The sequence below is a fragment of the Pyxicephalus adspersus genome, chromosome 1 (assembly GCF_032062135.1).
Source record: "Pyxicephalus adspersus chromosome 1, UCB_Pads_2.0, whole genome shotgun sequence".
Lineage (NCBI taxonomy): Eukaryota > Metazoa > Chordata > Amphibia > Anura > Pyxicephalidae > Pyxicephalus > Pyxicephalus adspersus.
In genome coordinates this window covers 18527988-18550586 of record NC_092858.1, presented here as the reverse complement: position 1 = coordinate 18550586, position 22599 = coordinate 18527988, and the positions used below count along the sequence as shown (strand labels likewise).

Below are 22599 nucleotides of genomic sequence, written 5' to 3'. Positions count from 1 at the left end.
AAATATAAATAAATATATATATGTAGATACATTTATTAAATGTATTATTATAATTATTATTATATTAATATGAATAATAATAATAAAACATTTATTTAAAAAGCACCAAATTATAAAGAAGTACTGTACTTTATTTATATTGGTAAATGTTTAAATTAAATAAAATAAAGAGTGGGTTTATTGTCAGGCGATATGTTGAAGTTAAAAGTCAGTAAATTACTTTTTTGTGTGTGAAACAAATAATTCCCAAACAAAACAAAGGTGTATTGAAAGTAATAAATAACAGTCTGTTTATATATATATATATATATATATATATATATATATATATATATATAAAGAGTATATTAAAAAGAAAATCAAACAAAAAAGTTAATCCATTATTGTAATCAGTGAAACATAATAAAACATGTATAGGTACCTGGATTTGATTTGCTATCAGCCTCATGTATTTCTTTTTAGAGCAACATATTAAGAGATTGAGGGGACTAGCAACCAATCAGGTCTGCTGCATGTACATGTGTATGTATATGTAGTAGACCCGCATCAAACTGCACATGTGACAGAAGAACAGAGCAGAGTGACCATAGAGGTGATATGCTAAATATTCTGTGCACTCCAAAGCATGGCATGTCTGTTCTGTGCAATGTGGTGCAATGGGTAGGCTGCCCAAACACAAAACATGCCAACATAAATGCCCCAATATTCCTGTTCAGACCCAGGATTTTGGATTTTCCCTAACTTTCATTCCCAGCAACATTAATGATCAGGACATTTATACAAAGTGAAACTCCCAAACCTAGATACAGACAACAAAACAAACCACAGAAAACACCTAACTCCTTCCTTAGCTAATCGCTTCTAAAATATTATAAAAAAGTTTAACATTTGCCAAAAATTGCACGCAAGTATTTATGTGAAGAAAAAGGTTATATGGGCAGGTCATAAGCTTTATGTAGATGTTAGAATTTGTCACCTGTATTGATTTGCAAGGTTGAGAATCTATCTATCCACCATGCCAGATCACTATATGGAAGGCCTTGACTCCATTGAACAAAGAAACAATATCTGTGCACTGACCATTCATTCCTAAGGTCATTATGATTGCTATTGGTGACAGTTATTGAGTACTAGGTTTGTACTAAGTGTTAATAAACTTTCACCTTCTCCCTTAGATTCAAGAAATAGTCATGGGAATGGCAAATGTGCCAGTATAATGGTTCAACGTGACCCTTACTATGTCAGTACCTCATCCATACAATCAGCAAAGCTTAATGAGGAAAGCAAATGTGGCTGACCGCATGGGTATAGCATTAACAAAGCAGGTGGCGTATGAATGTGCTGAATCATGATTGTTTTATTTATGGATTATTGCAGGCTTGCATTTTGTGAAGAAGTAGAGAACAACCTTTGTGTGTCACACAAAGAAGTAAGAACAGCCTGCCCAAGTAATGAGCAAACATGGCTGCTCCCATGAGCACAAATTAGTCCAATTATATACATCAAGCTGATATTATTTACATATAAATCTGAAAACATAGAAACTTTATAAATACATTTACAATGTCCTCCTTGAACAGTTTGCACACGTTTAGACCATAGATCTTCCTTATCAGCCAATATGGATATGAGCTCCAGAAACAAGAATCCAACCAAGCCAACTGTGCGCAGTTTATTTTTGGCTTTTGTCTTTTGTTCCTAGGCTTTCTTCAGTCCAATACTTGTGAATGTTGCGTGAAAATCTGTGTCACTTGTATTATATTTTAACTAGTTTCTTTCTTTCAACATTTTAGGCATTTGCTAATAAAAAAAATAAGTCAGTCACATAGGGACTTTTAGAAATGAAACAGATAGTGCTTATTTACACCTTGGCTTTATGGCAACACATAGCACAATGTGCAATTTTACAACAAAATACACCCTGCGGTGCGCTGCCATGCCTTTTGTCTTCCATGGCACGTCAACATGCTAAAACAGAAGTGGGCCATGTACCAAAACTGCAACACAAATTGTGATGTGTTGTGGTAGAAAAAATGGGTTACATCCAATTTTTGCTACATTGGGGTACATTGGCCGCCTATTCAAAATTATAGGTAATGCGTTGATGAATGGGTCCCCGTGACTTGTACTTCGGGCCCAATCATACCCATTTGGGTGTTAATTGTTATTTGTGTGTTGCATGTGTGCAAAGCAGATAGTTTGTTTTAAATGGGCTATTAATGAGCTTTAATGAACAACAAATAATGCTGCACTGAATGTACATTCACATACAGGCACACCTAAGTACAGCCATGCACAACGGTGCGATTACAAATGAATTATTGCACAATATATATTTATACGGTGTTATAGCGTGCTGCAATAACCCATGCAGATTACCACAAATGCATAGGTATATATCCCCCATCTAGTGTTTTATGACTTTTTCTTATACAATTAGGCATGTCATTTTACTCACATGCTTACATTTTATCCCAAGTTGCACTTTCTTTTACTCGCTTATTCATCTTATTCATGTACAAACAAAAGCTAAAAGATCTTTCACCAAGGTGAAACAAAGACCTTCTATGGTGGCAATACAGTGCCATATAAACAATGAGATTTTTCTATTCTTTTTTTAATATTATCGAAACAAACGAATAATATCGTTTGTTTGTGCAATCCCTTTTTTACACCTTAGTCACACCAACCAGAACTTTGTTACTGAAAGGATTATTACAGAACAATTTACTTCTCCAAGGATGACGAAATGTCTGCCCCAGCGTAGCAAACCGCCACATGCGATGCAAATTCCCCAAACGCAGTAATCATAGGAACAGTAATAATTTCTTGCCTGGACTGATAACGGCTCAGTATGTGGCAGCGGTTCCAGATAGTGTCTTCTGTGAAACGGAGTAGAGCAGATTTTAACTTGCTCTGGCACTTATGTATGGATGCACGGAGACACACTCAGAGGATCTATGCATTACGTGATGATAACAGACATTTATAACCCAGAATATAGGAGCAGGGCAGCCTTAAGTGACATCAGCAGATCAAGCTTCAGCGTCAACCTACTTATAAAGATAACCTTCCACTTCACTGGCTGCCTAATTTCCAGGCCACTGCATAACCGCTGTAGCAAGTGCTTTCCCAAAAGGCGATACAAACATTAAACCACAAAAGGGACCCAATGCAGCATTTCTACTCGCATTTTCCAATAAACATAAATACAAAATCCTTAGTAAATGAAAACAGAATAGAAAAAAACATTGCATTGTTGTTATATACAGCCATTGGCTTTTGTATCCAGCTAAGACAAACGTTCTATACATTGAAGCAGAAAGCTGCATCTGCATTATGTTAATCCCAACACTGTTGTCTGGATTTGCTGCATATCCTTAAGACCTTTCTGACTAGCTGGCAGCTATCAAAAATACACACAGGCTGTATCAACAAAAACAGCCTACAGCGTAAACAGTTATATAGAAAAAAAAAACCTTTGGTGGCAGCGACGATATTAAAATTACCTATTTAATAACATGATGGTTTACTTAGGAAAGCGAAGAAGGAAATACATATACTGCAGCAAGCCGTAGAAACTGATCTGAGGTCTTCTTGAACTGATGTGACCTCAATAAGTTGAAATATGATTGGAGGTTATGGATGACTGCACCTCTTTATTACTCTTCACAGTGGTTTATTACTTAAAGAGAACCAGTCTTGGCTGGGTTTGTGCAACAATTTGGAATTTTTACTGGGTGTTAGTTGAGCTTCTGCCCTCCGAATGAATATCAGATTGCACTGATTTATTTGGGGGCAATTGCTTACCTCTAGGGTATCCAAGAAATGGGAAAGTGATTTCCACTAAGGTTAGCTAGAGTTATAGAAAAGGAATATAAAGCGTTTGAACCTCTCAACAAATGCCCTGTATGAACTCACCCTTATTACAACACTGCAAACTTGGTTATAAGAAAAGGATTTATATCTGTCCACCTATGTAACTGTCTGACTCAATCACCTGCACTGTCATCTTCACCCCAGATACTTCCCATTTTATTATCACCAGCCATGGTGATTGGGTGGGAATTCATGACTCCAATCAATGCAAATGGGAGTTTATTCATACCAGCACAGAACATAAATTATGGTGCATATCCTCATTCTGAAGTTTGCAAACTGGGATGTAATAATGTTTAATTGCATGTCTCCTCTGAAATAAAAAGCCTGCTTGCTTGCAAATGTTTTGTTTTGTTTAAGGGGGGGGGGTCCACTTTAGTCTTGAGAGTCTGGGGTCAATTTTCCACTTCAAGCCTGACAGTCAGAGGTCACAGGTCACCAGACAATTGCTCATCAATGTGCATAAGAGTATATGGAGCATTACTATTAGTAAAGTGCAATGTTATCATATTCTGTTATGTGCGCTTTAAATCTTGGACAGGCTGACATTTTGAGTGTTTGAGTGTTAAGATTCACTTAATTATCCAATCATATGAAAAGCAATATCCTGTTTATTTATTTGATCTGTAAGTGATAGGATAAACGGGGTCAAGGATGAATAGATTGTAAATCAGTACAACCTCTGATCCTTGGCTCTCAGGCAAATGAATGCAAAGTAAGCGGGGCAAGTATCTTTTTAAATAACTCTGCACAATTTAGTGCTGTGGAGCTATGATGTTGTATTCCTAACTGCAGATCAGCATTTATTAGTTCAGTTTGGTTAGATTAATAACAGCTAATTTGTAATTGGATGCTATTGGTAACTGTATTCTACTACTCTCTACACCAGTAATAAAACTAGGAAATATTAAAATGTTAGCCATGGCAAACAATCAATGGAAAAGAATTTGGCATCCATTTGGCAGAACAAGATTTCCTTTCACCAATTTTTAGACCTCTGTTTCAAAAACCTCTGCATTATCATTGCATCAGTTTTACAATCAGTGCATGTCACTTTTTATTTGAGTGTTGACTATATATATATAACATGACAGGCAACATAAAAAGCACTAATGATAATTTAGAATAAAATTGCAAATTTAACAGGGTGGCATTCACCTGCCACTTTTATTTAGTAAGGCAACATACGAGGCCCATAGCGAAATCTGTCACTGGACTGGTGGCAGTGAATTGACAATTGAATGGTCGCTAAGGCTAAATGCACCCTGCTTTCATACATTTAAATAGTATTTCAATATTGTATTTGAATACCTGGCTTGGGATTTGGAAAAGGTATTTTAATCTGGCAATGGATATCAACTATCTGCTGCCATGTCTCTTTCCAAACACCCTCCTTCAATGGACGGCCCCGTCTGCATAACATTACCAAGAAAATGTCATATCTGATTAGTCAGCAGAGTGAATGGAAGCTGATTTCTAAGGTCAGAAGCTAACAAGAATTCATCCAGACTGTATTTTGCTTTCAGGGAATACAAAAGATAAATAGTATGGCCCCCTACACATGGCTGTGTATGAACAAGTATCTCATAAATGGCTTCTATTTATCTGTGACTTCTGCACATCCATCTGATGCATACTTACAGGCATTTGTAACTGCAAAACTGTTGGCTGTTTCTATGTTGTCTACATGAGGAACCAAATTAAAAATTGCTTCCGACTCATTGGGGCTTGTGTTATGGAGAAAAATCGCTAATCGGAAAGCGGTATATTCCTGATCTGTATTTCGGATGAAAAGTCCACCTAGAAAAAAAGACAAAAATGGGTACTGTTATCAGAGCACAAATCCTGCAGGGCAATGAGTTCATTGTTTGCAGGTGCAATAAGGACTGGCAGCATTCCGCTCCATTAATTAGAGGCATTGATATGTGACATGTGCATGGAGTGACAGTCATATCGCATTGCACAGTGCAAGGGAAAACATTCAAATCACAGCTCAGATGCTGGACTCAATCATTCACTTTATTTAGCAATCTCAATTCATCCATTTTGCTACATCTGGATAATCAATGAGCTACGGGTTGTATTTGAGTACAGCTAGTAACATATGGACTAATATTTGCCAGTAATGCAACCAATTGAAGCATCAGCAAACAGGATGTCTATATATAACTTGGCACTCACAACTGAAAGTGTTGAATACTGACCAATCAGTCATGGCTTCCTTTTATATATAGACAAGGAAAGGACACTACAACATCAAAAACAGCGATAACAGTCACAGAGGTTGCATCAAGTCACTTTCCTGGTATTCCTTCCATCTCTTGTTTTAGGTGACAGATCTTTGGCTAACCTATGAGCGCCACAGGTGTTAGATACCTAAGCAGCTGCAATATTTGTCCTTTTTTGAAACCAGAACTGCATGCTGACACCAAAATGCGTTAGATATTTGCACCACAAACACAATTATTTCTATTATCCTATAAAATAATGGCACAATGGAAGGTTGGCTGCAAGCCATGTTCCAGACCACTGGCAAATGGTTACCCTCCAACTTGGCCATGCCTTTCCCAATAATACATCACATATCTACCACCAAGGGTTTTACTGAATCTCCCATTATAAGATTAGTATGACCTTTTAAAGAATTTAAGTGACAAGCCAAGCTGATGTCTTACAATAATTTTAACTTGACTTACACCATCCCAATATCCCTGTATTCCTTAGGATAGCCAATGCGTTACTAAATGATTTAAAAGAACTTCCATCAGCCTGAAAACAAGCAGTGTCTTAATATACAGAGAGGACAAAAAGTCAGTCTGCTCTCTGAATCTCATTAAAACTCGCCCCCCTCCCATCTCTTTAAAACTACATTGCAATAAATGATGCAAAGGTGAGCTGCAAAAAAAAAAAAAAAACTAGTGTAAAATGCAAAGTAGAGCACAGGCTTCCATAGTAAGGGATGCGAGACTGCACAACTTTCCAACTAGCCATCATGTACAAATGATAGGGAGACTGCACAAGAACAGGACAGCACCACTACTGCAGCAATCCCATCACACACATCAAGCATTTTCACAATGCAGGGGCAGCCAGGCCTGGGTGGCACTTGGGGGGGGGGGGGTTACCCTTGGGGCAGATGTCATCTAGTGAGCCAAACAGACCCATTAATCAATATTGATCAGCTTAGTAAAGCCTGGAGCTGCTGCTGCAGAAACTCTTTGACACTCAGCTGTCAGTCACAGCTTCTAGACATGCTGGTGGCACAATGGTGTCTGTAAGGCTGACCAAGAGGTTATGCATTGGTGGCTCCTTTAGATAGCAAGCTCTTCTGCCAATGTGTGTAGGGTTTAAGGCAATTAAAGGCAACGTGTGAAGTGACTTGTGCCATGCTGCTGAAAAGGTTGTAGCCACCTAACTCAACAATATCATATTTAGAGCAGCAATCCTAACAAAATGTTTCAGGATGAAGTTGGAGGCACCTGCAGCTTTTCCCATTTAAGTTCACTCATGCATCGTTGCCCAAAGTGGCCCTAAGAAGCTCCAGTGCCCCAGTGCCCCAGTGCCCATCTTCTTACCTATCTGCACGCTGCTAGGGAAAGCTCCCAACGCAATGCCCCAAAATCCAGAGACTAAGAACACAATGTGCTGGCATATAATCCGCATCTTCTCTGGCTGTGTCTCTCTTAGATGCTGCAGAAAAGCATCGATGCCACTACAAGCTTGGTGGGCAGAGGAGGAGAGAGAGGCAGTGCTGCCAGTCTAGCATGCCATGCTTGTGCCCAGGCTCCTTCCCGCAGTGTCCATAGCCCCGGGAGAGCTCCGCTTGGAGATGTTTGCACATGCAAGATGGTGGAGTTGGTGGTGGAGGGAGCGTCTAGTGGCTGCGCTGAGATGACACATGCGCTATCTCACTCTCCCCCCATCACACACAAAGGCAATCCTGTCTCTTCCCCCTCTGCCAGTGTGTTAGAAATAGCATGAATGGGATGCTCATAGAATGGGGGTGGACTGATGGAGGCAATGACTTAATTCCCTCCTGGTGCGCAATGGGGCTCCCAGGCAGGCAGACAGGACTGGCCCCTCCACAGCTCTATAGCAGCAAAGGAGAGAGATGGAGAGAGAGGGAGAGGGAGAGCCACTGCAGCAAAGCCTCTCCCTGCTTCAGCACCAGAGCTGCGGGGGGAGCCAGGCAGGGAGGGGAGCAGGGTGAGCCAAGGTCAAGCTCTTCTCCTGGCTCTCCAAGGCACCCAATGGTGCTCCATCCCCATGTGGGGTGCAGGGTCCTCCTCATTCACTGCCTTCTACTCAACAAAGTAAAGTTGACATCATTATTGTAGCTCTTGAGTCTTCTTCAGATGTCCTCAAGAGATATATTGTATCCTCAGAAACATGACAACTTTACTTTCCTAAACATTTCTTTTTATGCAAAGAGGAGGCTCAATACGGAGCTATTGCTGCACACCAGTGGAAGTATTCTAACCTCATTTCAGTTCGGTTGTATATGACTAAAAACAGCTTTCATGAAAATGTATTTTACAGTATATTATAGTAAAGGTATAAAAAAATGTGAAACACAAAATCATGTCAAAATAATAATAATAATAAAAAGAAGGGGTTACTGCTCCTAGCATTTTTCTACCCTGAGTTACACTTGGGGTTTCCACCCAGGAGGTTAATGCCAATGCTGAAGGTCTATTGATAGCTGTGTTGCGTTAACGCATATGCATTAACACACATATGTATTAACCGCCCAGGCGGTCTAATTATGTCTGTATTTTTACACCAAAAACGGTACATTGTTTTGTATGGAATTTTTTTTTTATTTTACATTGTAGGCATATAGTTCTTAGGTATAACTCACTGAAATACGTCCAATATTTAATACATAATTAATAATAAATTTTAAATAAAAGAAAAAAATTGGTTAAAATAAGGTTGCATACAAATACTATAATATAGTATTAAAAGTAATATATATATATATATAATAAAATAATATAACTGTACAGTAGCATATATAATATATAAATATATATATATATAATTATACTGTATGCATATATAATAATGATTACTTTGTATTGGATTCAATACAGTTATTTTGTATTAAATCGAATACAAAATAAGTTAAATTTCCTGCCGTGCTTCCTGCAAGCACCAACCCATGCACCGACATCACCGAGAAGAGTACGTGTCCCGAGGATGTGATCCGACTGGCAGGACACTGATGGGACCAGGTAGGTGTTTTTTTAATGCTTTTAGCTCCCCGAGTGTGGCACGGGGTTACTGATTTTCAGCATGTTTTTTTTTACCCTGAGCCACACTCAGGATCATCGCTCAGGGGGTTAATGCCAATGCTGAAGGTCCATTGATAGCTGTGTTGTCTTAACACATATGCATTTATACGAATAAGTATTACCACACATGATCTGCAAAGTATAAATTTGTTGAATTTAGACCTGCATTAACCAAAATTAGCAAACAAAAAATAATTATCTAAATACAAACCTATTTTATTATTATTAATAAACAGGCACTTCTGCTATAATACTGCTATAATATTAATATATATATCTGCAGATCACAGTGCATTAGAGTGTTGTTCAGTAGGAAGAATCCCTCTAGCATTGCTGACCATTGAGAGGAATGTCACCCTTACAGATAGCCTTCTACTATATACTTCTCAATGCTTAAGGAACCTGTAGCAACATCGGGAGGAACCCTGGCTGAGGAACACAGCCCTATTGAACATAATGTCCAGGTGATTGGACCCTGAAGATGAAAGTTTAGTGCATGCAAAACTAAAATTTGGGTATTTGGTAGTTGCTGAAATATGAAAGATCACTATCAAAGAAAAAAATAAATTGAACCAAAGTTTTTTTTTTTAAAAAGCAGGTAGCAGGTAAGTTGTTTATGGCAAAAAGGACAAGTGATGCAATAAAGCAAACTTACCTGCCCATTCGCAATCTTTTCTTTAATGTACACTTAGCAGGGCAGTGTATGACCTCAGCATAGCTGGCTGCTAGACATAAATAAATTCCCATGCATGTGTATAGGAGTTCCATGATTCCAACCCGGCCAATCAAGATAGCCAAAGATACTGAACCTGGAAGAGGACCGGGTGAAGATGGCCACTAACAGAGTGAGGACAGGTAAGACTAGTTGAAAAATTGCGAGCAGGCAGGTAAGTTAATTTTATTGGAGAAAAGAACCTTTTCAATTTACCCATCTGCTGTAATAATGAATCTGTCTGCTTGAAACCTTTATTGTTATGGTTTAGTTCCCTTTTAACCTGTTCATAGCAGCCTATTTAAATGCATAGACCAATGCAGCAGAACAGGCAAAAAAAAAAAATCCAAGATACAATTTTTTCCTACGCACTTCACAAGGTGCAATTATGTGGTATGGTGTGTTGTGGTGCACATGTTAAGCAGCGTTGCACTGTTGGCTTGGTGTTCCATTTGGAATATTACCGCAACGCACTAAAGCACGTAATAAGTAATACATGCATGTATTATTTCAATGCACAGCAGAAGGCAGGTGTGATTAGATCCTGAAGATTGAAGCGTTGGTGCATCCAAAACTCTAATTTCAGTATTTGGTAGATGCTGGAGTATGGAAGACCCCTGGGGCAGATTTACTAAAGGAATTTAGGTTTTTCACTTACCAAGATGAATTATCACCCTGTAGTGGCTAATTCACTTAGCTTAGTGAATAAGGTGAAAATTCACTTTGCAAAGATTGCCCATTCAGAGGCAATTAGGTCTAAAAAAAATCTCGATTTTTCCTTACACATGATTGGATGGCTAGGGTCAGCAAAGGTTCATACCATTTAAAAAACGGGGTGAATTATCCCTTGCAAGGTAATAATTCACTTTAGTGAACAGCTTAAATTCCTTTAGTAGATCTGCCCCATCTGACATCCTATCTGACATGTGAACAGCAGTCCCTCAACCATGGTGGATTGGAAGGATCCACGAAGGATTAATTGAGAACACCTATGGAGGAGAGTATAGTGGGGTGCTGCTCGCTCGTCCTCTCCTCGTTCCTTTCCATAGATCGGGATGGCAGTTGTGTGTACAGCAATCGTTCATTCGTTGGTCACTGGAAATGATCATTAAAGATCGTTTCCAGTACCAGTACATTGAGGAGAAATAAAGGCTGTTTACACAGGGAATTATCACTTTGCAAGGAATATATCACTTAGAAAATAGGGTAAAGTTCTGCTGACTTCAACCATCCAATTATATATTAGAAAAATGGTGTATATTTCAACAAACATTAAGTACACAGCCCAGAGTTGTCACTATTATGAAACCTGACCTGACAATGGCCTGACCTGCATGCCATGCATCTGTTGATGGAACATGTAATACCACTAAGATGCAACAAAAGATAAAAAAACAGTATAAAAATATAGAAACTGTTTATAATAAACAGTCTTCGTAACAGGCAAAACATCAGCATGAACAGGGAGTGTTGGTCTTTTCTCTGTCAGAATGGCATTTTTAATGTGAGTTTACTAATACAGCAATTTAACTCAGCTTTGCAGTTTGTTTCCTTAAAAAGTCATCCACTGCCTAAGTATAAAAGTAAAAAAGACATCAAAATCTGGCAAAAAGCTGCAGAACCTTGGCCCTAATGAGATGCAACAATGGTTGGAAAAAAATAAAAGAAATGTGGTTTATGATGCTTTTAGGATTCTCAGTTCTTTAGCAAACTACTTGTTAGAAGTCAGAGTCAATCGTTACCATAGTAATTGCTTTTATGATTGCTACTTGCTTCTTGTGTTCTACCATAATATAGTACTACCATAGCCTATGACTTGGCTGACTCATTGAAAACAATGCCAGACTGTCAGACCCAGGATTAGAAAAGTCTTCAAATCAATACATACACCTAGGAATACATTTATCTATACTTTTTCTATAAAAAAAAACTATATGAAAAGGCCAAAATATAAATATGTATACAACCATGATGATTTGGGAGACATAAGACGTAATAAGATAAACCCTTACTAGCACTTTTACTCAAACCCATCCTTTTCTGTCATCACGTGGATATTCCTTATTATCCAAGTCTACCATCCCACATGCACAGATAACAGGGATACTTGGTGTATCCGCGTTGCTGACCAAGAAGGAAGCATACCATTTTAATGTCAACATAGATGACCCAATTGTGTTGGTGATATTGCATCAACTCAATGACTGTCTTTATGTCTGCATATTCTTCACAAACAGAAACTGAATGGCCAATTGGGACTGACACAAATATATTGCCATTGTGAAGGAGGACACACTTTAAGCTCCGCTTTGAGCTATTGATGAATAGTCCTCTTTCGGTTGAGTTAAAGATTGGAATTCCAAATTCCTCCATTAAACCAGGTATATTATGGCAATACACAAAGCCACTGTCAGTTCTAAAGTACTGCAGAAATGCAACTTCTCGGTTCCAAAGTATGATACCTTTGTTCCTTTTTCAAGTTTTTCTCAAGCAGTCTTGATGCTAGGAGTTCTGAAGCCTCCCTGGATAGTCCCAAATCACTCAACTCATGCCGATCAAATCCCTTACCAACAGAGTCCTCTTCAATTTCAAACTCTTCATCATTGTTGTCACCTAGTTCATCACCATAATCATGTTCTTCAAGAGAGGGTAGTGTAACAAACCGGAACTGGGATTTCATCTGAATGAGCCACTGGGCGTATAGCTGATGGTAGACTAGGATACTCTGTGTTACATTTATTTTTCTTGTTATATCCTGAAGTTTTCACTATACAAAAGTAACAGTCACTGAAATGATCTCCTGGCTCTCGCCAAACCATAGGTATACCAAATGGCATCTTATCACATGCTCCCTTTGTCTGCATCCGTAACCCTCGACACACTGTTTGCACACCTTATGAGGGGCCCAAGACTTGTCTTGATCACCAAGGTAACTTTGAAATATGCCAAACAGGCTTGCTCTACAATTGTGCTGATGTTCGCCCTTTGACTGGGAATGGTGAAATTGCCACAGATATAAACCAAAATGAATCAGGGTTGTTTAGGCACTTACGACGAGAAACATCAGAGCCAGACATGATCTGAAAGAAAGAAAATACGTGTGTAGGAATACTGACACCTTTAAGACATCTTTAAAATTTCCTGTCTAAGATAACAATATTTATATGGAGATCTAATGGATATAAATACTTGCTTAATATTGTGCATTCTAGGAAACACAAAAAGAGATCTTTGAGTTCCACAAATATTAATGAAATACTAATATACAGCACATAGTACAGCTCTCCATACTGTATTTCTTCACATACTTGATTTGATAACTTTGGAAGCCGGAGCTTGTGGTCCATACAGAATAGATCTTTTTATGTATTTCTTTACAACAGACTAGTCATTAAATATCTTACCCCATCTCACTGACCCACATCTCATTTTGAGACAAAATTTGGAAATACATGCTTCTTACTTGCTATTCCCACTTTAAAAAATATTTTTAAGCCTGTAAGGCCACCTCAATATTTTGTATGGTAGATATAAACTTTGCCTAAGTAAAAACAATCCTTAACTTGAATCAGATCATTATTTATACACAATTACTGGAATTTATGTTCCTAAAATAGCTTGGACAGCTTTAAAGTAAATAGAAATCCTGGGAATTCCTAAGTCCCTTTAGGGACTTATACTCTATTTTTCTGACTGCCAAAGTAGCCATTGCAAAATCATGGATATTGTCAATAGTGAGAGTAAAACAAAAAAATAAATGAATTTATTATAATCCATAGGAAATGTGCTAGCATAGTTACAATGGGAATGTCACCTTTGAAAAGACATGGGAACTCCATATCACCTATATGAGGAGTGAGGACTGGTTCCTCTTGGGGCATCTCTGTGGGTGGTTGAGCACTGAGGTCTCCAAATGGAGAAAATCTGCTAAGCAAATCTTGATTTTATGTCTGTTTTTTTATTCTTCCCTCTCTATCTACACCAAAATTTCATTTAGTTATTCCCAGCATACATACAACTGATTGTACAAAACTTTTTTTTTTTAAATAATTTATTGATCAAAGAAGGACTATTGAATTCAGATGACTTTTATACTGTTAGTACTCTAAGACAGTTTATGGATAATACGGTTGTTTTAGGATCATTTTAAGCTTAATTCATTATGGAATGTGCAATATAATATGTGTAATTGTGCATTGTATGGGAACATAAAATAAAAAAAAAAAATGTGTTTGGGACAAACTCTGGGCTTAGGCAAATCCCTACCCTTCAAAACCAGTAAAGGGAGAAAATGAGATTTAGAGCTGTGGAACAATTCATTCTCAATGCTCTCAGAGGTCACAGCAGAAGCATTGCTTAAATGTATTCCCTCAATATCTCATCTTACCTTGCCAGCCTCTTCCAGAGCTCCAGTGTAAATTAGTAGGCTAGAATGCTGCTTAGCTGCTATTGGGAGCGGAGTCGAAATGCTTAATGTCTGAGACATGGACTGCTTCAGTGCTTTACAAGTAAAATGTAAGGATGAATTGCTCTTGCCTGCTTGCAGCTACATTTGCTCCCTTGTGGAGGCTTTTTGTTGGATTGATGTGCAAGTATTTACAGCATACGTCTACAATATGGCAGATTTACCTTAAAAACAATCCCCCCAAAAATTTAGTGTGTGCCTGCTGATACCACACGGTACTGTTTAACCATTGTGTTATTTATTATAGTGAATCCATAGATTGTAAAATATCACATATCATATTGGAGATGTATCAAGCCCATATTTTTCCAGTCCTTAACATAGTATATATCTTATACCAGGGCAGCATAAGCCTTAAACATTACCTGTGTGACATTTGGAAAAATGAGTGGAATTATTGCCGTAATTGAAAAACAGGTGTGTGTGGCACTCTGCGCCCATCCATAAACAGCCAATAAGATGAAAGATGTGTCAGATGCTTGTTTGTATGTACAGCAATTACACATTTTCTGCTAAGTGAAAGGTAATGTTTCTGTGTATGGCTAGCGAGTGTCACATGAAGTATGAAAGTTATAATTACCAAATAACCCAGCAGTCATTATGTACTAATCAGCTCTGTCACTCAAGCGTCTTTCAGACACAGCCACAAATGAATGCTTTATTTAAAATTCTGTAAATGAAAACTATATCTAAGCATATTTGTCCTTTAGGTTATACCCAGCTCAGATTCCCCCCAATTGTTGTTATTCTTACTATGCCAGATACATGGGTTGTGTCCAACCTGTAGGCACAAACTGGACCCTTGATTTCCCTTCCTATGCACAAAAGTAGAAAAAAATTCCATTACATTTTTTGGTAAACACATTTATCATAGAGACACAATATAGAAAGCCTTTCTATGGGACTGAATGGGAATTTGATTGGGACCCTGATGCACAAAACCAGTGGACACCCAACACAACTGTGTTACAGTGCATCACAATACCTAGTAACACACTTCAATTCACGGTGTCACAAATTGTGCAGATAAATTATAATGTATTGAAAGTCATTATTTAAATTTGCTTCCCTAATGGAATGCAGGTTAACATACAACATAACTTGCACTAACACACCACATCTGCCCACATAGGTGTAAAGGGACTTTAAATATAAGCTAGTTGAATAGTAGGCCCTTCTTTCAATTTTTACTTTCTTTCTGATTGTAAGAAACAATATATCCTTGTACAATCTTTGCATAGTGCACATTTAAAGGTAATGTGTGCAGCCAGCAATGAAGTGTATATATATATAATGAAAGTAAAAATATACATTTATTTTAACACATGGCTACATAGCAAGTCATCAGTCCATCAAGTGAACTTCAAAAGTCTATCAGGATCAACTACAAGGGAAATAAATAAACATACTAGAAAACCTGTATATTCTAGATAATGACTATGAACATATAAATGCTCACGAAGCACAGTTTATTTACCTCCAACAGGAGAATTTTTTTCTGATGCCACATTCAGATATTCTCTGGATCAACAGTCTCTGGTGTCATTCCTTAGAAAAATGTAATACCCAGCTGTATCCTGTGCATCTAGAAATGCATCTAGCTTTCCCTTAAAACATTCTACTGAATATGCGAAAACTACTTAATAAGAGTGTCTATTTTATGTCTCCATAAACTTTACTATGAGGAATCCTTTCTGTACACAGAATTCTTCTCCTTCAGATGCAAAGAGTGCCCTTCTTTATAATAACTGTAAAGTGTATAATTTTGAAGCTCTCTATATAGTCTATTTATATGGGGTGATCATATCCTATATAAAGGGAGAATAGATTCAATTTAGCTAATCTCTCCTCATAGCTGAGCTCCTCCATTCCTTTTATTAGTTTAGTTTCCCTTCTCTGCACTCTCTCCAATTCCACCATACCAATTTTTTTTGAACTGATGCCTAAAACCGGACTGCATGTTCCAGATGTGGTCTGACCAATGCTTTGTACAGGGGCAGGATTATTTCTCCATCTCTGCATTCTATTCCTCTTTTAATGCAAGAAAATACTTTACTAGCTTTTGTGAGACCACCCGTAGCACCCGGGGGGGGGGGGGGTGTTTCAAACAGGAAACAGGGCCAGCAGGCTATCCATGCAACAAGGGTTTTTATTCACTAATACGATTTACACACAAAAACAGGCAAAATAAAACAAACAGCAAAAACAAAGCCAGGCCACTCAGCCTTTAACTCATTGTTAGATCCCTTTACTAACAATCCAGCCCAACCTAGTGCTTTGCAGGACTCTAAGGCCCTAACCATACAGCTTTTCAAACAAAGTCTGTGTCTTTACTCCCACTTCACCTTGGACCTCCTCCCAGCTCACCAGCCAAGAATAGAGTCGCAGGAATAAGCAGGCTGGGAGTTTATATCCACATCCTAATTTCCAGGATGGGTTTCAGCTGAGATAAATACACCTGATCATACCCAGGTCTCTTTAGCTCCCCCACCTGGCCAAGAAGCTCATTGTCATTCAGCCTGGTTCTTCAACCCCACCTTCAGGTCAAAAGGAAAACTGTCTGACTAAACAGAAAAATACTCTGCGTATAATCTGTATCTGGGGCAAATGTACCTGTCATCTTGGATGAAACCGTGATTTCTTTGGCCAGCTGTTACACTTTAGATATTGCAGCTTGGCATTGGATGCTGTTATTAGGTCTTTGATCTACCAGACCCCCCAGATCCTTTTCTGTTTCTGACTTCCCCAAATGTTAGACAGTATGAAGCATGCATGTCGTTAGCCACCAAGGGCATACCTTTACTTTTTGCAAATTAAATATAATTTGCCACTTGGTAACTCATCTGTGTTTTATTTTAACGCACGTGTTATTATTATTATTATTATTAATAAACAGGATTTATATAGCGCCAACATATTACGCAGCGCTGTACATTAAATAGTTACACAAACCCCTCTTTTTCTTTCCTCCTCTACTTTTATAATACTACAGCTGTGACAAGGCTCTTTCTAATTTGGACTGAGCTCTACCATAAAAGGTGTTTTAAAAAATTTCCTTTTCATTGTCCCCAGACACCAATCCTTGGTCTTCTTGTAAGTGACCTACATGCTCAAACCTGATTTTTTTTTTCTTTTTTGTAAATTAAACATTTGGGGTTTGTTTACCTTTTTTTTCAAACCTTCCTTTTGAAATTTTTGATTTTTTTTCCTTTTTACATCTTTTATCATACTCTTTGTAATTTCCAAATGATGAAGGTGATCCTTCCTTTTTATATTTTTGGAATGCTGTTTTCTTTATGGCTCTTTTATATTAGGTGTGAGACACACAGGTTTTACTTATTTTTTTGCCACTTAAACTTATTGCCCATGGGAATATATTTTGCAATTTGTTTGTGTAAAATACACTTGAAACATTCCCATGACTGTTTTGTGTTCTTTGAAAACAATATTCCTTCTCAGTTCAGGTCATGGAAAGCAGCCCTTAGCACTGGAAAATGTGTTCTCCTATTATAAATAAAACTGTATCTTTCCTGTGAGTGCTTCTAGTTTGCAACACAAATGCAATCACATTATGGTCACTGCTACTCAGACTCATTCTTTATTATGAATATTTGTAATGAGCTCTACATTGTTTATTCTTGCTGGGGCTTCTATAAACTGTATTTTGAAATTGGCTTGTAGTGAATTTATAAATTTCAGCTGTACCAGCAGTGTCATTACCCCAGTCAATATCAGGTCAGGTTAAATCACCCATCACTACCACTGTCCCAGCCTGTCCAGCCCTTTCTATATTAGTAAGGACTGATTCTTCTTTAGCACTGTGAGGCCTATAGCCAACTCCAATAACTACCTGCATTTTGCATCTTCATATGAAAACTCCAGCCATATTATCTCAGTACCATCAAACGCTCAACAAGCCTTTTTCACATTTAGATCACCTCTCCACCGAAGTAAGGCTGTGCATTGAGCAATGCAGTGCATAAACTTCTTTTTGTTTACCATCGCACTGCAATGTACAATAAATGTGGTAACATACCCACCTGATCCCTGTTTTACATCCACAGACAGAATATTGAAGAAGAATGTCCAAAGCATACTTAATACCTGACTGGCTCCCTGTGTACCCTAGACAGGGGTGTAGAGGAGCAGACACGAGTGGGAACGCTGTGCCCTCGCCATGGATAGTACTGTGCCCCCTTCTTTTTTTTTTACCACTACACCCTTTTCCTACCTTTTTACCATGGGGAAACCCTTTAAAATAAAGTTAAGGTCCTCAGGGAACTCCATCTATAATTACTATATCCACAGCTTACAGTACATTAGTGTGGTGGTCAGGAAGAAAAATACCTCTTACATTGCTGGCCATAGGGAAGAATGTCACCCTTACAGATAACCAAAAAAATCATTGGTAAATCAGTGGTAAATGACCTGAGAGTCCCACCTTAACTGCTCATTGCTTATGAAACCCCTAGCAACCTCTTGAGGAACCAGGTTTAGAAACACCGCCCTAGGGCCACGCCAGCCATTTTTCCTTAACATGGTGGCTATGCTATCAGAGATGCTTGGAGGATGAACGAGCCGAAATCAAATGTATGTATGGGCAAAAGACCACTCAAAACCCATATTTTCAAACTTTTCTACCCATCTTCTTCTGTCTCCTAAAACCCTCACTACTTCCCAGCATTCCATATCTCCCCTCCTATTGTGTGATACTTTCCCATCCGCTAGATTGTAAGCTCTTCGGGGCAGGGTCCTCCCCTCCTCCTGTCTCACTGTCTGTATCTTGTCTGTCATTTCCTACTCCTATTTAATGCACAGCGCTTCGTAATATGTTGGCGCTATATATTTACTGTTTATTATTATTAATAATAATAATAATAATAATAACCGGAAAGACTGTATTGGAGACACCCAACTGTGATTTTCAGTAAAAAATTCTAAAAAAATATGTCCCGTATGGATGTAGCAATCTTCGAAAGCAACTAATAAACTTGTAATGTAAAACACCCTACCTGTGAGCCTGAATTTTGTAAAAGTCACTGCATAACTGATAAGGTACACATTACTAGTTCACCAATAAAACAGGTACACCTGCTAAAGTGGATGAAATTATTCAAATAAATTACATTTTTCATTTGTAAAAAGCATCCCGCAGCAGAATGATGAAACATGGAGCCCCTGAAACATGGAGTAAAGGCCTACCTGCAGGGCTTCAGCTTGAGGGCAGTTACCATAGCAACCACCAGGCCAATCAGTCCTCTCTGTGGTAAATGGGACCCCCTGAGCTATGCCGCTGCCTCTGCACCCACTAGCACCTCTACTGACCTAAATACTGTGCCCGTGCTAGTGACATGACTATGGACTTTGTACAGCGCTGCATATTATGATGGTACTATATAAAAACTGTGTAATATTAATAGTCGGCAGAAACAACCAATGAGAACTGCTGGAGACACAGAATATCCACCCTTCTTGAAGCATCAGTTTCCCATCAGACTTTGGGAATCAGTTTATTGGCAGTGAAGAAGCATTTAACAGGTTCGGGAAGCAGAAGAGGTTGTTGGTGTTCAGGTTTTTCTTCCAGGTACTTGCTAAAACAATTTACGTGACAGGGTCTCTTTATTGCAATTCACACTGAGGCCAAAGGAAGGTTTTTCCTGGTAAAGGGCACACATCCATTGCTTAGACAGTCTTTGTGTATCCCCTGATGAAGCCCACCCACGAAACGCATCAGGTTTGAGACGTTGATTGTTTCTACCTCTTACCATCTGGTTAGACAATTTATTGTTTAGTTACTAAGACAGACTCCTGTGTTAATTCACATAGGGGAGCCTTATTTTTAGTTTTTTACCTGTTTGATGCACCATTATTGTATTTACTTTACTATTTATTGCATACGAGCTTGTATGCTAAATACAATTTTGACATTTGCCACTTTAAACCCCAATGTTCATTGTCTTTTATATTTTTTATGTTTATCTATGGGGCTGGCAACTATGATCCATGCCACGTAATAAGGACCACATTCTTATACTGTTATTATAATATTCTATTATATTGTTATTATATATCTTTTTGTAGGGCATGTCCAAGATTATTAAGCAGGAGCGTTTTCACAGGTGCAACCTCACTGGATTGACCAACGCTAATACCGTTTTTGTATGTTTACTTGAATCCCTTTCAAGCTCTCCACTTGGTTTAATGTCTGTCCTCGCAGGGGTTGGCATGAATAATATCTAAAATAATTTGTAAGGGGGGGGGCTCCCAAATTTTGGCAAGTGACATCTACAGCTTTTTAGGCATAATGTTATGAAAGTAAAAAAAGTTTTTCTTTTTTAAAATTTAGTCCTACAAATACATACCAGTTTATAAAAAGATCTGTGTTTAATGTTTATTTTATTTTTAATGCAATTTTTAAAAAAAAAATATTTATAATTGTATCCTTAGCATGAGGCATTGTGCTGAGAGTAGTAAATAGGGGTAGAATGGGGTTAAGTTGTATTAGTAATGGTGGATATACTAGGCTTTGTGCAATTGCGTGGGTGCATTTGTAAATAGGGTATAAACTAGGGGTGTAATAGTCAAGGGAGATTAGACTAGAAGGATGTATTAGTAAAAAAGGGGTAGGCTAGGTGGATGTAAAAGTAAAGAGGGATAGACTTGGAGTAGGTGTAATAGTATAGGATTATTAGATTGAGGGGGAAGAAACTAAGGGTTTTTTTTTTTTTTACCAGCCCCAATCAAAAAAACCTTACTTTTTGTAATGTTTAAACTTTTAGGCTTGAAGCAGGGACAGACAAAGTGCAAAGTGTGCCACTGCACAAGGGCCTTGAACCCTCCTTAGCCAACAGGGGCCCCCACATCAGTTCCAAAGGGGGCCCAAGCTAGTTCTGTACAGATGCCCACTCTTGCCTACGTTAGCCATTGACATAAGGGGAGCGTGGCCCAGGAGGTTTACCTATCATGGGACCCTGAAATTTGTGATGGCAACTCTGTGTAATAGTAAAGAGGTGATTGACTAGATAGGTGATAAAAAGGAGCTAGTGAAGAGCACCTGCAACATCACCGGATGATAACTGCTGTATTATTTGTGTCCATTTTTTTGGTAGGGGTAGGTTTTCCACTGAGATTAAGGTACATTCCCAGTACAACACCAAGTTAAATTTATCATGTTTTGAATTTTCATTTTTTCTCAGTTTGTCCCTTTGGAACTAAGTTGTCCTTTTGGCAAAGAAGAAAACAGGGTTGGGTGAAGAACATGAGCATCTTATTGGAAGGATATGGGCATAGTTTGGGAAGAGGCATGTGTATTACTATAGGGGGGCATGTTGGCAATGCAATACTTTCCTGTAATATTTGTAATATTTCCCCAGGGCCCCAAATGTATTTCTTTCTGCACTCCTCACCAAAACTTAACAAACGTTTTTATCTATATTACAAATTAGTGTGACAAGTACACTTTAACAATTAACATGTAATATGATTTTTACAAACAATCATAGAATAGTTTGATACAATAAAATGACAAGAGCAGAAATCCCCCAAAAAACAATTCACAACAATGTTTGCCCCCTTTACAGTGTGGAATGGTAAACACTAATTGGTGTATGTTACCTAAAGGTGCACAACTTCCCTGCTCTTTGCACATCCTTAATTAAATATACCTGCTCGTAAAATCGCCCAAGATAATTTCAGGGTTATAGGCATATTCAAAAACGCAAAAAGTCTGGCGGACCATAGCCACTAATCGCACACCCTTTGAAAGTGTTTGCAAATGTATACATCTGAGACTACATTTCAACTAGAATATAGAAAATCTGTTTTAATTAGGTCTCCTCTGCCTAGCAAGGCTAAATGTGTTTGATTCATTTTTGTAGGGAATTTTCTCTCTCATACAAACGTTTCCTGTTATGTATTAATTGATGAGTGGTTTCCATTTTCCCACAGTCAGAAATCCTTAGCTCTTAGCGCTATCAATGGGTTACTGTGATGTTTTATCCAATAATTCCATATACCATTATGTAGATGTTCCATATGCAGTTTAGACTCTCCTTTTATACAGTTTTTTAAAACTATTTTTTCCTATAGGTTACATGTCAAAAATACAAGCAATGGCTCTAAGAATCAAGGAACATTTAACTTGAACCGTTAGTAGTAAATTAAAGGTTCACACACTAATTATATGTAAACTTTTAAAATAAAAAATTGTGAGCAGGCGGGTTCTTTATTGCAGAATGGATATAACA

At 38.0% G+C, this 22599-nt stretch overlaps 1 protein-coding gene across 11 annotated transcripts in view; it reads right to left on the bottom strand.

The window, feature by feature from the left end:
• GRIA4 (glutamate ionotropic receptor AMPA type subunit 4) overlaps positions 1 to 7985 on the bottom strand; it is a 185214-nt gene extending 177229 nt beyond the window's left edge. For 3 of the 11 annotated variants that reach the window (XR_011919677.1, XM_072403134.1, XM_072403139.1), the window contains exons 1-2: positions 7455 to 7981; positions 5521 to 5679 (exon numbers count right to left, since the gene is read on the bottom strand). Coding sequence is in view for 10 of the 11 variants with exons in the window: in XM_072403134.1 (XP_072259235.1) it covers positions 5521 to 5679; positions 7455 to 7542 (247 nt within the window). In the remaining variant the exon portion in view is untranslated. Of the gene's footprint in view, positions 1 to 5520; positions 5680 to 7454 lie in introns of all 11 variants that reach the window. The other 8 variants (XM_072403131.1, XM_072403132.1, XM_072403137.1 and 5 more) reach the window with 5 other exon arrangements.
• Positions 7986 to 22599: the final 14614 nt, after the last annotated feature.